General features: G+C 33.5%; 2 protein-coding genes across 4 annotated transcripts; one reads left to right on the plus strand and one right to left on the minus strand.

The window, feature by feature from the left end:
• Positions 1–7: 7 nt before the first annotated feature.
• Positions 8–943, plus strand: LOC100249658 (protein TIC 20-II, chloroplastic-like). The gene has a single exon (XM_002276759.4). It carries the CDS (start codon positions 148–150, stop codon positions 802–804), a length of 657 nt encoding a protein of 218 aa, XP_002276795.1. The 5' UTR covers positions 8–147; the 3' UTR covers positions 805–943.
• A 1,844-nt stretch (positions 944–2,787) lies between these two features.
• LOC100254714 (uncharacterized) lies at positions 2,788–12,648 on the minus strand. 3 transcript variants are annotated; one of them, XM_002276655.4, is made up of 13 exons: positions 12,406–12,648; positions 9,743–9,795; positions 8,998–9,166; positions 8,852–8,915; positions 8,125–8,204; positions 7,807–7,960; positions 7,441–7,502; positions 7,164–7,226; positions 6,595–6,653; positions 6,200–6,281; positions 4,458–4,507; positions 4,078–4,335; positions 2,788–3,102 (listed from the first exon to the last, which is right to left on the minus strand). In XM_002276655.4, exons 1-13 carry the CDS (start codon positions 12,550–12,552, stop codon positions 3,084–3,086), a joined length of 1,260 nt encoding a protein of 419 aa, XP_002276691.1. In that variant the 5' UTR covers positions 12,553–12,648; the 3' UTR covers positions 2,788–3,083. The 3 variants fall into 3 exon arrangements, with proteins under 3 accessions (XP_002276691.1, XP_059592361.1, XP_059592362.1); XM_059736378.1 differs by lacking the exon at positions 2,788–3,102 and having other exon boundaries at positions 3,953–4,335; XM_059736379.1 differs by lacking the exons at positions 2,788–3,102; positions 12,406–12,648 and adding an exon at positions 11,707–11,833 and having other exon boundaries at positions 3,953–4,335.
• Between the last annotated feature and the right edge of the window lie 2,777 nt (positions 12,649–15,425).

Consider the following 15,425-nt stretch of genomic DNA (forward strand, 5'->3'; position numbering starts at 1 on the left):
TATTTTTGTGAGTCTCGTCAAAAATTGTTGACCCTCCACGTGGCACAAGCTAAATAGTCCCAGCAAATCTAACACCCCTTCTAAAACCCCCAAAAGCTCTGTACTCGCACTCTACAGTGGCTCACAGAGAGAGTACCCCCCAAAACAATGGCGTCGATTCCACTGCTCCGCCTCTCCCTTCACCGGCAGACACCGCTAAAACCCCTCCATCAACCCTACTCCGCCGCCTCCATCACAGCCCAGTTACCCAACTTCCCTCACCCACTCAAACCGACTCTCCAGATCTCCCCACGCCCACTCCGCCCCCGATCTCGCCCCTCCATTACCATGTCCTACAGCGCCGTCCCTGCCACCGAGCGCCTAATCTCTGCCGCGGCCTACTGCCTCCCATTCTTCAACGGCCTCCAGTACGGCAGATTCCTCCTGATGCAATACCCAGCTCTAGGGCTGGTCTTGGAGCCCATCCTCCCTATCCTCTCCCTTTACAGATCCATCCCATACGCCTCCTTCGTGGCCTTCTTCGCCCTCTACTTGGGCGTCGTCCGAAACCCTAGCTTCAGCCGGTTCGTGCGGTTCAATTCGATGCAGGCGGTGGTGCTAGATGTGCTGCTGGTGGTGCCGCTGCTGGTGAACCGGATCTTCAATCCGGGAAGGGCTGGGGTGGGGTTCCGACTGATGGTGATGGGTCACAATGCGATTTTTGTGTTCGTGGTGGCTTGCTTTCTGTACAGCCTCGGGTTTTGTATTCTGGGAAGGACGCCATACTTGCCCTTTGTTGCAGATGCAGCTGGGAGGCAGCTCTGAGGTTGGGTTGTACACCAATGTACAAGTTGTTCCAGCGCGGGGTACAAGTGGGTAATTTGTGGGAAAAGGAATTGAGTAGCTGCAAAAGTATACAATTCTATTCAACTCAATTGACAAATGATGGGCTTGGTGTTGTTAATTTGGTTGTTTTGATTCGTTGTCTTTTATATATATATATATATATATATATATATATATATATATTTAAAAACACTATCAATCTAGATTTGTTTTCAAAATATTCAATAGAGTCCTTCGTACATGCCACACGCATAGGTTTTTTGTGTTTTGAAGAGGAACCAATTTTTAATATAAAGGCTGTCATTTATTTTAAGTATTTACGTATGTTTTACTCTATGAAAAAATTAAAGGTATTTATTAAAATTGGATTTTCAATAATCCATTTAATTAAATAATCTTTATGATTTTAGCTTTAAGATTAAAATCACAATCACCTATAATTGTGATTGATTAAAAATTGAAGCAATTAAAAGATTAGTTTAATAAATATATTGAAAACTAATTTAGATGTTTGTTTTTTTAATTAAAAAAAAAATTATTTTTTCAACAAACTCTTGATTATAAAAGATATGGAGAATTATGTTTTGGGGGTAGATGGGCTCCCAAATTAACAAAAGGTCTATGTAACTCTTTAAATTAAGCCCAAGACCCAATGAAAGTATGGAAATTGAGTTGAAGGATATCATCTTTCAGTATTTCCAAAAATGCCCTTTGTTGATTTTGAGAAAAAAATTAATATTTTTGAAAAATACTTTTATTTAATTTAATATTTTTTATTTAATTTAATATTTTTAAAAAATACTTTTATGTAATTTAATATTTTTTAAAATACTTTTATTTAATTTAATATTTTTTTAAAATAAATTTATTTAATTTAATATTTAAAAAATATTTATTTTAATATTTTTTTAAATACTTTAATTTAATTTAATATTTTTGAAAAAAAAATTTTAATTTAATATTTTTGAAAAAAAATAATTTAATTTAATATTTTTGAAAACTACTTTTATTTAATTTAGTATTTTTGAAAAAAAAAATTATTGAAAAAAAATTATTTAATTTAATTTTATAAAATATTTTATATATGTTTTTAAAGGGTATATTTGTCCGATACTATTTCATATCCTTCAACTCAATTTCAGGAGTTATATGGACCTTTTGTTAATTTGAGGGCCCATCTACCCCCAAAAGATAATTCTCCCTAAAAAATAATTAGAATGTGCATTGAATGAAGTTTCAAGAATTATTTATAAAAGGATGATTAATGAAATGATTTATAAATTTTTGTATATACTTTCTTTGAAGATTCCTTGTTTTCACCTTTTCTATTATCGCAAGAACTTTGAGAACATTTTTTTATTTATATTTATATTTATATTCAACACCGGCTAATTTTAAAAATAAAAAATAAAACTAGTATCCATCCTACCCGTCCAAAAACTATTTTCTATGATATTTTAAATTTTTAAAAAATAATTTGATACTTAAAAGGGTATCATTACTCAATATCAACTTATCACGTAAGGATTTTTAATACTTGAGTAACAATCCTCCCAATTCACTCACGAATAATAAACCGTTTTCAAGAATAGTTCTCAAAATTTGTTTTTTAAAACCGTTCGCACAAACATCACCCAAACATTTTTCTCGATAATATTTTTGTTTAAGATGATTAATGAGAATGACATTTCTCCAAGGAAATCAGGCAAGCCTCAACTTCGGCGCATCCAACCAAACAAATGAAAAGATTGCATTCCTAAGCTGGCATTATGCAAAACCATTCCATTTTCCATTGAAACAAACAGGGTGAAGGAAGGCAGATCACACATCACCTTGGAAAATCGTAGCATCTCAAAGCCACATTTCCCCCCAATCATTTTGCCGTGACATCCATTTCTGATTGAGTTCATGTCTGTGATGCTTAAGCCTTAAAAGTGAAGTGTTCCTACCCCAACAATCAAATGTCAAAACACATTAAATCATTTTAGCCATAAATAAAAAATCTACGCAATCAAACATATGCCTGGAACATCTACAATGCAGTTGATTCTTCTTCTTCGCCCATAGTAGGAGACACTACAATAATCTACTTAAGTTTTTTAAAACAAAGCGCGTAAAACATCTTTCCTTCCTACATGAGCATCCATCTCTGAACTAAGCAAGACTCCTCATCTCAACTCCAATGATCATCTAGTGTCTGACATGCACAAAAAAACCCCACAAGTTTTTCATATCTGCCCAACTGCACCAACCCAGATCTAGTATCGATCATAACGCCTGCAAGTTTAAGCAAACATTAATATGGGATAGAAAACACTAGTTCCCAAATCACGTAGCATATACAAAAACATGTTAAAAGGTTAAACTTAGAAAACTCCTCTATAGCACAAAATCATAAAGTTGTTACAGATGCCTGATATTATGGTCTGGGATTATTTTAGTTTTTCTGGGTGAGTTCTTAAACAATTTAATACTTTAAAAAAAAAATTGCCTAAAACAAAGAAAGTTGCTCATCTGATTGTCTAATACTCGCTGTATGGTTCTTGAGCCATTATAAGAAGGCAACTTTGATGACTATGGAGCTATCCGAAACTTTAAATAATATTGTAGAAGGTAAGACAACATATAAAACAAAGAATGAAAGGTGAAGATGAATGGAGTTCCCTAGGGTTTAAAACCATTTTAGGACACATGTTTGTCAAAATATTTAGAGCTTAAAAAGTAATGGGCACCCACTTAGAATTAAAACTATAAGATGATTCTAAACCATCTATTTTTTAGGAGATGGCTTCAGTCAGATGGTACCTTCAATGCTACAACATCTAAGGATATTTTCAAGAGTGGTACCCAGATGCAAAATAGTAACCATTTGACATAACCATTATAAAAAGGAATATCCCACTCAACTCATCCTCCAAACCAAACTTTTAGGCTTCATGTGGATGTACTTCCTGTTTTCTGTTTTCAAAATAGAGATTTTTATATAATAAGTAGAAACTCTTACACAAAATGTATAGAATTAACTGATACTTTCAAAAATTTAAAAATTTGTAATAAAATTTGTTTAATACCTCAATTTTTAAAGACCATAACAATTTCAATGTAAAACTTCTAAGAGCTCTTGTATTTTACATAGAAGTCACTACTATTTTCTATTTTCTATTTTTAAAAACAGAGAACAGGAAGTGTATCCAAACAAACACATGAAAGGAAATCTAAATGCAAAATGGGGAACTCATGGAGGACAAGTACCTGTGACGATCATAATCCCTGGAGCGATCATAGTCCCTGGAGCGTTCCCCAGACCGTGAGCGTGACCTGCGTCGACTTCTTGAATCATAATTTCGGGGGCGGTCAGAATCTCTGTCACGCTCCCGATCATGTCCACGATCACGATCATGGTACCTATCACGATCTCTGCTCCTACGATCATGGTCCCTTCCCCGCTCACGGCTATCTGCTCGATCCTTGCTTGCTTCCCTGTCATGGTCCCGGCTTCGTTCCTTTGATCTATAAAATGAAAGATAAAAAATAATAACAATAATGATAAACAGGAAGGAGAACAATTGCAAAGGTAAATTGAAGATGTGCAACAGCCAAATGCAAAAATAAAATAAGAACTGTCAGCCTACCTTCTATCATTCTCATGTCTATCAACCTTGCGGCTCTTGTTTCTCTCCTCCTGAAAAATTAATTCCCAAGAAAGTACCATTAAGGACCCTCCCTTGAAATAAATACCCCATTAATCCAATTTAGAGATACTAACATATACTAGGAACCGGCAGAAGACTGTCAACATAATCAACCAGTCAAAAACCATTTAAGCCCAATGATGAATATAATATAAATTTCTAATTAAAAAGTATTAACATTAATTAAATATAAAAAATACAAACATGGTTCCATTTACTCAGTCCCAACATCACCACACATTCAAAACTCAAAAAGGTTTAATAGCAAGAAAATGGATCTGAACATGTACCTTAAAAGGGAATTGGAAAAGGAGCTTAAAACTTTAAAAGTTAGAACAGTGATATGATAATTCAACAGCTTAAGGCATAAGTTGAGATGTGTCCAAAGGCCTAAACAAAAAATCAACATCTTTGAAACAACCAGAGAAAATGGTTTGTGCACCAAATTCTGTCAATAGCATGCGCCCAGAAACAATTGCAGAAGAGAACTGGGAAAAAATTCAATAGAAATTGGGTGTGAGCAAATATAGAACTAGAACTTCAACTAAAGGAGATGGATGGATGAGTGGCAGATATAGTGAATGCAACTTGACTGATGTAAAATTTCTTACAGTGAAGAACTTTATATTTGATGCTCATACTAAGCCTTGATATGATCTGTGCCCAGTACAACACCTGCTTGAGAAAGAATTCTACGAAACTGAAAGAACATCTGTTTCTCTTGTGATAAAGCAACAGAGGTACATCGAGTAGGACTCCAAACCACCAAAATAATAATTAATAATGTGGCACCAAAGTAATCAACATGGAACGACTACAATTTCAGATGCTTTTTTTTTTTTTCATAAACATACAAATTCTGTCAATCATGGGACAGCTACAATTCTAGATTCTGTCAAATTCACAAACCTAAACCTTTGGAATATAAAATGGATTGATTAGTGCATGCCAATCAGTTCCCCCCCTAATAATCAGCTTAAGGATTAAGAGTCCAGTCCCCTTCAAGTAGCTTGCATTTCAGTTGTGGGCCCATTCAAAAACATTTTCTTCTTTTTTCAAGAGCCTCAGGCTCTACTAAATCATTTGACAACAAAAAATGGAAGCAACAGAACAAAATAAGAGAGGTGAACTTCGAGTTTTTCAACTCCAATAGAACCTTCAACCAAATTTCAAATCAAAATGAAAGACATTAGAAATTGCCACAAAAACACTCTTCTCCGAGGTTAGAATAACTCACAGATGGCATACTAACTGAGAATCTCTATAGAAGAATGTGAAACATTATACCAGCACCTGAATCAACATATTCACAGTACCAACTTAAGGACATCCGAACAAAGATGATAGGTAAAAGAACAAATATCGGACTTAGCTAAACAACTATAAGTTGAAAATTGTTTTCCTTTTTCTCTTTTGATAGGCAAACAGAAATTGTTAAAATAAAAAATAAAAATTGTTGTCACCTAACAAGCTGAAGGACAATAATAAATATCAAGTTAATAGCTAAAAGACAACAGCCAATATGAGACCAAAGAAGCTAAGCAGAATTTACTGGCCCCATCATCTTGCTCGCAACTCCTGCAAATTATCCTTTTTGTACTAATGCCAATATGAAATAGAACCCACGGGACAACCAAAACATAAATGAGCTCCTATATGATCACGAAAATAATTCATCTTACCTGAAGCTCTGCCAGCTTTTCACGGATTTGCATATAGCCCAAATGAAGCTTTCCTCCAAAATGATCTGCTAAGCGACGGTCACTGAAATCACATGAAAAGGAAAACAGTTCACTCCCTTGAAATAACCAAAAGTTCTTCACAGATAGAATCCACATATAGTATGGTAGCCCCATAATTTTCTAGCTAATAATAGCATGATCTACAAGCATAAAACAGAAAAAGACGCACATTCTTTAGCTGCAAAAGTAATCCTCGTAAAACTGGGCCCAAAAGCCTGCTGGTGACAAGGAGGTATAATCGCCAGGTCAAAAGCTGAAGTACTTGAAACCCCAAATACTAATTCTTTGTCGCCCTCAAAGCTAGAAAATATGAAGTGACGAGATAAAAATTTTACCTATCATAAACGCTCAAAAATGCTCCACAAATGTCACATACGCGTAGCTTCTGATCAGTCTGAGGTAACATCAGAATTAAAAAGAAATTAAAAGAGTAAGAAATACAGGATAAATATAAAAACATATGCATCCATTATCATCAACTCGTGTTTTCAATTTCAGATGAAAAAAATAATAATAATGATAATAATAATAATAATAATAATCTCAAACAGAAATCTATGCTATAACTTGGTTTGCCATCTCTCTGGAGAGAGAAATTTTATTTGCATCTGTCCTTAATCAGAAACACCATTTGTGAAACTTAAATAATGTACTAAACTGGATTACAGTATAGCCAAAAAAAGGTAATATTTTAGAGATGAGTAAAGCAGTGATTTTTTTTCTTTTGGTTCAAGAGGAGTGGCAAACAGAACCAAAAGGGTTAAAAACATTAATCATCAACTGCTGGAGTTAATTAGGATTTTGGGAAGAAATTCAAATGGACACAGATCTCTTTAAGAGTGAGTGGCTATCCATTATGTAATATATTTACTGAAAATGCAGAAACAAAAATAATTGTACTCACAATGCGCACATCAGCAGCAGTGTACTTGGAAGAATCAAGAACAGGCTCCTGCCTAGGGGCCAGCTGAAGAGACATTGAAAGAAAAAGAAAACAAATTAACAGAGGTATAGCGAATAAGAGACACAGGTTTAGTTGAAAAAGAAAAACAAAGAATACAAGTTACATTCTGGAATAAAATTAATATATAAATAACAGATATCAAAACCTCATATAATACAAATAAGAATATGGACAAATGCTACAAACAAACAAGATGAACCTAAAGAAAAACACAAACCTTCTTAAGTGCTTCAGCCTCTTCCAATGCTTTCTGTGCCTCGTCTATCATTCCTTGCTCGCCTGGAAAACATAAGGAACTTTTAGAACTAAGCATAACCCAATCAATTCAGCACTACCAACAGAGGGAAAGGAATAAGGCTACAGCAGGTAGCATATCTAATTTACATGCTCAAATTGTTAAAGCAAGAGTAGGCACATTTTAGTTGGTAATTCCACAAAAACTTTTTGTGCAACTCCAATCAGCTCAAGAAAGCATTAAATCAACTATTTTCCATTGCACTCCACTAACAAATATATTTGGTATGCAACAGAACATCAAGATTTATCGAAATATAAAAGGCATGAAAAGGCTGACTTAGCTTACCAAGATCCTCTGCCTTTTTCAGCTTCTCATTTATCATTTCCTGTGTACGAGGATCAGGAGCAAGTACTGGCAAGGGTGCCAATGGGGGCGGGTTTGGAAGGGGTTGGGGTAAAGACGCTCTATCCTTGTTGAAGGCATCCAGAAGAAGCATAGACTATCATAAGAAAAGGTTTGCAACACATATGAGATTCAAAATCTTAATCATGGAATGGAAAAAAGGAAGTACAGACTGCTTATCAAAAAATGGCACTATAACTAAACAACACTAATATATCAACAATGACATGCCAATTTAATGTCTCAACAAACAACAATTACCTGCTTGTCTGCTCTTTTCGTTCTGAGTTCTTCTACTACTTCTAGAGCTCGAATCTTGCTATCAGTCTTGCCTTCAAGATCTGCATATCATTCATGCACCAAATCAAATCAGTTTAGACAACACACAAAATCAAAGATAACATTATGAAGCTAATCTCCGTGCAATATATCCACACTAAAGATATAGCTCAATAACTTAATAGGAAGAGCCATTAAAGTCAAAAGAGGAAAAATAATTAGAAGATTTCCATATCATCAAAACTTGTCAACAAATAAACTTTTGGGTGCATCTGGAAGGGCAGAAATTGAGAACTTCTTTAATAACCGGAATTACTAATGTCAAAGCTTAAAGATTCTTTCATTAAGGCTTGGCTTTTGTGGAATGTGTCTAAGGAAGAGCTAGGATTAGTTGACTGGCAAGCGGTAGCCTGAGGATATTAGCTGAACCACTGTCTATCGAATTATCTGATTAATCTTTTTTCATGTATGTGTTCTTTGTATACAATAATAGGGTTCACCCCTTGTTGGCACTTCAATATAATTCCTTTATTTGTCACAAATCAGTATCCTATACTCTAAATAAGAATAAGTCTGATATAACCAACATGCTTTGCCAGCAGGCAGGATATTCAATAACCTGCACTAAACCTACTAATAGCAGGGACAAAACATTTTAATATAAATGTAAAAGGAGTTAAAATTACTATAATTCATATAAAGGGGTTACCAAATTGATCAGCTTCCTTCAACTTCTCCTTAATCTGCTTCGACAACTCAAGCACCTCAGGTGTCTGCAAAGGAATCAATAAATTATCCATCAAAATATATAGATATATATGGTTAAAGAACTAGCCTGAGAAACTCAACCACTACCTGAGTAACCTCAGAGACTGAAATTGCTATAGCAGCTTTAGCATCCTCATCCTCAAGACGCTTAAGAGCTCTAGCAATTTTTCTATCACACTCAACAATGAGCCTATCTATAACATCCTCCAAGTCCCTGTCATAATTATGGACACCTTTTGCTTTGGCTTCTTCATATCTAGAAAGAGTTAAAGCAGTCAAGTGAAACAAATTTTCATATATCAACATATTTTATAGGTGACCTTGATTTGCATGGATAAGATATATTCTTGCAAATACGATAAATGAACCAAGAATAGAAATATGGTAGTGCTTGGTCTCCATATCTTTTATAAGGGAAATACCCGTTAACAAGAATATAAAAGCAAGCATCTGATCTGCAATCATTGCTCTGAAAAACAGTTGCATGAGGTTCTCTAATAAGATCTAATAGAATGTCTAGCCCCTTGGATATGACCAGGCAGCTGTGCCCTCTGGAAATGAACAAGAGGTCCTGAATTTGAACCTCCATGAAATTTGAGTGTAGGTTAGAAGTGTGGGCCCATAATACTGGCAGTTTGCTTTGCTAGTAGTTGAGATAAATGCATCCCTCTAGAGGAAGATTCCCATAATCCCAAAAAAAATTTCTTATGGGTTGTCAAAAACAGGGATCACAGAACGCATGGCCCTAACAGTAAAGAGTATCATACAGTTTAAACATCTTAAAGAAAGAAGAAAAGCTGAAATGCATAGCACCATAGTGGCGAAAGGATACTCTTTCCTTAGCTGCAAGGAGTGCACCTTCGGACATGGCCCCATATCCATTTTCTGAAACAAAAATGATGAAGTCTTAGAAAGAGATCAGAATAAAATTTTAATTATGAAGACCAAATGGAATAACTAACATGAATTCCAATATCCCTCAAAGCAATAGGTTAAAGTAACATTGACAGTCATCTGACCTATTTGAATTAATTAAATTACTCTTCTTAGTCCATGTGTGTGTTAACAAAGGGGAAAGGGGGCCTACAAGATACTTCAAGGTTAACAAACTCTCAACATGCCATGCCCACAAGAAGGTAAAATTACATATATATATATATGTTATTGGCAAGGCTGAAAGGAAATGATATGGAGAAATTAGTGGAGCTCAAACATATCCTTTTAAGATGTATTCCATCAAACAAAAATCTTGATACAATTGCCGTGCAGAGGGCACGTTACATCCACATTTGTAATCTAAAAAAATTTATATCTATTTGCCTAAACTTAAACTAAAGCAAATAATGCATATTTCATCCTCCAGGAAATTATTAATATGATAGTGATTATCATCTAAAACTAATTTTTATATGAAATAATTGATTAAATGGAATGAGATAATACCCATTTCTGTAAAAAAAAAAAAAAAAAACAACTTCCATGTATTGAAAATTACACATATAACCTCATTTCAACATTTTTACCCTTGAACTTTTTTTTATCAAAAAGCACTTAATGTGAGATGGGGATTACAAAAATTGTTAAAGGTTATTTTTGTCCAAAATAGATTCTATTTCATGTTTTTTAAAAAATGGTCATTCTTCTGAATTTGCATTTTCAATATCCCTTTTAATCAAATAGTCCTTTTTATATCAAGGAATCCTCCATAAAATAAAATAAAAAAATTATTTCTAATCTAATTAGAAAATCAGGTCAGAAAGATTCCATGCCATCATTGGAGCCCCGCATTGGAGGTAATAACACAAGAAAGTCAATGAAAGCATGATTAATGTATGGAAAAATAGAGAGTGATAACCATCGAAAACAAAACCAATAATAAAAGGGGAAAATTTTAGTGAATGTGCGATGATTGCAGTGCAAGAGCAAAGAAACCAAATTCTCTTACACTAAATCAATGCCTCTCATACAAGATGGCCAAGCAAACCCTTCTCAAAAATAGAAAGTAGAACATAAGGGTATGTTAACAAGAAACCATATTTGGAAACCATAAAATAGAAAATAGGGTATTTCATAAAAACATATTTTAGTAGCTTTCACTTGTTTTCTAAGGGTTGTTTTAAAAAATAATCATACAAATATAGAAAATAATTGAAAATATAACTTTAAAAAAATATTTAAAAATATAAAAATGGTTAAGAATATTCCAAATTTTCAAACAAACTTTTTTTCTACAAAACATCAAAAAAGAGCTTTTAAAACCAATTCTCAAAAACTATTTTTCTGTTTTTGAATACACTCCCCAAACAAAGCATAAGATTCGTAGTTCCATTTTCTTCTATCTATTGACATTGATTAAATAGCTCATTCTAGGTATGTATCTCTCTCCTAAACATGACCCAAAAGCATAAAAAGTAAGAATTTGTTTGATAGAAAAAATGAGAATGGTCTTTTCAGAAAGATTTTCACTTCAATAATGGAAACAGTGTTTTCGAATAATTTTCAATCATTAACTTGCACCCATGTTTTACCTATCAAAAAATAAAATAAAAACTTGCATCCATGTTTCAAATTACCAAAAACAACATTTTCCATGTTTTCTATATAAATGAGTCATTTTCAGACTCTGACCCTTTAAGAAAAAGGCCCTATATGACAAAAATAAAATAAAATAAAAAAGATCTGAGATTTCATTTTCTTCAATCTATTCGACTTGAAATTGACAAGCTTAAATCAACTCAATTTCCTGCCAAACATATAGGGGTTGGGTTGATTAAACATCTCTGTCTAAACGCATACCTTCTAAATAGGATCCAAAAACACAAAACATATATTTTGAGGTTTTATTTTCTTCCATCTAGCAATGAATTTGACATGCTCAACTCAGCACACCGACCAACAGAGAATTCGGGTGATCTCCAACCATCTCTCCTAAACATTAACCAGAAGAAATAAATAAGATCCAATATTCATGTTCTTCAACTTTCCTGAGTTTCTTGTAGGCAAAAGAAAGGATTAGAACTAATTAAACTTTTCTCTCTAAAATCACATCAATGATCTTAAACACAATAAAAAATTTAAAAAATTGCACAAAAAAATACTTAAGAAACTCAATATTTAATTTTTCTTCTTTTTTTTCTTGAATTATCTCGAAATCCAGACAAGAAGTAGAATTAGCTTAAATATCTCCCCCAAAAAATTCATGTCCCCTCCAAACATCAAAAATATATGAACAAATAGAAAATAAAAATTAAATCAGATTCGAGGTTTTCGTTTTATGCTGTTTTCCCCTATTTTCTCAATAGAGGTTAAGGGTAGATAAAGTATCTCTTCCTCTCTCTGCGCCTCCATGTCCCCTAAACATAAACCACGTAAGGTTTTAAGAAATCGAGATTTCATTTTTCCCCCCACTTTCCCACACTTTCTCGAGAACCAAACAGACTCCAATGCTAAAGAAACCAACAGATCAAGGCAAGGAGGATAGTCCCAGAACAGTACCGTCAACTGGAAGAGCTCGTGAGGGCAAAGGCCGACCAAGAAGAGGCGACACACATCTCGGTCGTAGTACTTCCTATTCACCTCCCGGACGTCGCCGTTTCGATTCGCCCCCATCAACACGTCCAGTTGCTTCCTTATCGCATCCATCTCTTTTCTCTTTTCCTCTTTACTCTCTCTCAACACTGAGTTTCTCTATCTTAGGGTTTCTGGATTCCCAAACTAATAGGGCTGCGAGTGTTTTGGGGCTTAATAAAATTTGCTGCGAGTGAGTTTTTCGGTTTTCGGATTGGTCCCTGTATTTTTATGTATTTTCAAAAGAACCCCTGAGTTTTTATTGGAAAAAATTGTAGAGATATCCTTGATGTTCTATAAAATTGTTAAAAAACCTTCTTCACATCTGAATTTTGTAGTAATATAAGAATTTTTCTTAGTTGTGTTTAAGGGCTTATATTAGTCAATCATTTGAGGTTATTTCTTCTTTGAATTTCAAAAAATATCTTTCTAGTACTTGAATTAATGGAAAAAATGTCTTAAAAAAATGTGTAAGGTATTTGATTTTTATGCTTAAGGCTTCTATAACACTATCTGAAACACGATTGTGCTAAACATGTTTCATTAATTGCAAAATATTTTTTATATTAAATTAATGCATATGCTCTAATATATAACAAACAATTATGAGAGTTGGTTATAGACCTAAGCACACAAGGTCATCATCATAAACACATCAGCATTGCATCTCTTATTAAAGGAAGTGAGACAAACTATGAACTTACCAGCAAACCATCACTATCCACTCTATAAAATATTGTCAATTACATATAGGAGTGTTGTATTTGAAGCAATTATCCGATTATATTTGAAACAATGTTTGTACACTCACATGTAAGAATATGCACCCATTAGAAACCATTATGATGAATTTAAAAAATTTATTATGGACTCGAGCAATATTGGTTCGATATCTAACTTTAATTTTGGTTTGTTATTTACCCGCTTTGTATGATTATTTTGTTGATAATATGTTGCAAGAAATAAATTATATTTGTATGGAGGATATTAAAGCAAATTTGAATTCTATAGAAGTAAAAGAAAGAATTATTTGAAATATTGAATGAAGATAGGCAAATGCTTTGGAAACAAAGGGTAGAAGTATAAAAGAAGAATTTTTGCAATAATAGAGGCCATTCTAGATCTATGTCATGGATTAGAAAAGGAAAATGCAATAATTTTGATTTAACAAAAGACAATAGGAAGTATAGTGTCCAAAACAAAAAATAAAAAATAAAAAGGAGACCATCAATAAATCCTCAAATACTATTTGATGTGGTAATGTTGTGAGAGCTCCGATAGTGTTGGAACTATCCTATTTATCTTTGTTTGTTGCTTAAGTATTAGTTTGATTATTGATTTGGGTTATTCATACCATATGTGACTCAATAGGGATTGATTTGCCTGTATTAATCTATTGATAGTCTTTTGCCTTAATGAGGAATAGTACACTGCAAAGTTAGTGTATTAGAATAGTTCCAATTAAGATGTATGATGGTATAGTTAGGATTTGGATTGATGTTTGATATCTGATATCTTTAGGTACTCTTGATTCAACTTATAACTTAACATGGAGTTTTAAGAGTTACTATAGATGTTATTGTTGTGATCAACTCTAAGTCATCAAGGTAGTACAATTTTAGGTATTGCAAAAGACTATTCTTCATCATATATGTGGATTTCCAATTTAATTCCTAATTTTTAGGAATTTATTTCCTAACTTTTTAGACTTAGTTTCCTCATTTTTTGAGAATTAGTTTCCTAATCTTTTGTGATTATATTTCACATTTTGCAAGAAAGGAAAAGATGATTTTCTCACCAGGGCGGTTGTTGCTCCATCAATAAATAGAGGATCCAAAGTTCAAGTGCCAAAATCTGAAAACAACATGATGATGTTATGCTCAATTGATTCCATGACCAAAGATATCGAAGAAGACTTCATGTGCTACAAGACGACCAATGAAATTTAAAATGCTACAAAGGAAACCTACTCAGATAATGATAACACATCTGAATTATTTGAGGTAAAATGTATCTTGAACAATCTTCATCAAGGAGAGCTTATTGTCACACAATATTTCATTGCTCTAAATGGATAGGCAACAAATAGATCTCTTTAATAATGCTAAACTTAGTTGTTTGGAATGTAATTTCAGGTATAAAAAGATTGTTGAGAAAAAAAGAATCTTTAAATTCTTGTTTGGGCTTAACAAAAATCTAGATGAAGTAAGAGAAGAATATTCAAAACCATGTCTCTTCATCTAATCGGATGAGATTTTTTTGAAGTTATATGAAAATAGAAAGAAGATTATGATGAGGAACCAAGTTCCATATAACACAAAGGAAGGACATGCCCTAATAGCCCATGGAACCAATCCTTTTCTTGATAATAATTGGACAAGGAAGGAAGGAAGGAAGACCATGGTATGAGCATTGCAAAAAACATGGACACACCAAGGACATTTGTTGGAAGTTGCATAGCAAGCCAATTGATTGGAAACTATGAGGCTCTACTAAAAGTCGCAGCTTTATGTCCATCAGAGAATAGAAATCTACACCTAAGGCTACACTGTTTAGTAAAGAGCAAATGGAATTGCTTCAAAAATTGATCGACCAAAAAACATCATCTTCTTCTCCACCCGCATCTACAAGCACTAGATTAGTCGCTCAAAAAGGTAACTTTTTAATGGATTTGATCACTCAAATGGAGAAACAAAACCCTTGGATTGTAGACTTCAATGCATCACATCATATGACTAGTAATGCTACTCCATTTCATAACTATAACCCAAGTTCTGGGAATTTTATGGAATGAATTGTTGATGGATCATTGTCAAGGATGGCTAGAGTAGTATGTATTGCTCTTACAAATGACCTAGTTCTAAATTATGCTTTCTTTATTCTAAATTTGACTTACAATTTATTATCCATAAGAAAACTTACCAAGAATTTGAATTGTATTACTATTT

Source organism: Vitis vinifera, chromosome 4 (genome assembly GCF_030704535.1).
Source record: "Vitis vinifera cultivar Pinot Noir 40024 chromosome 4, ASM3070453v1".
In the NCBI taxonomy this organism is placed as follows: Eukaryota; Viridiplantae; Streptophyta; class Magnoliopsida; order Vitales; family Vitaceae; genus Vitis; species Vitis vinifera.

Excerpts from the sequence above, each read along its gene's own strand:
- LOC100249658 (XM_002276759.4), top strand. The coding sequence starts at position 148 with ATGGCGTCGATTCCACTGCTCCGCCTCTCCCTTCACCGGCAGACACCG.
- LOC100254714 (XM_059736378.1), bottom strand. The coding sequence starts at position 12,552 with ATGGATGCGATAAGGAAGCAACTGGACGTGTTGATGGGGGCGAATCGA. Across the intron at positions 7,961-8,124 it reads CGAAAAGAGCAGACAAGCAG|TCTATGCTTCTTCTGGATGC; the intron begins GTAATTGTTGTT and ends TTCTTATGATAG. Across the intron at positions 6,654-7,163 it reads CTGCTGCTGATGTGCGCATT|ACTGATCAGAAGCTACGCGT; the intron begins GTGAGTACAATT and ends ATGTTACCTCAG.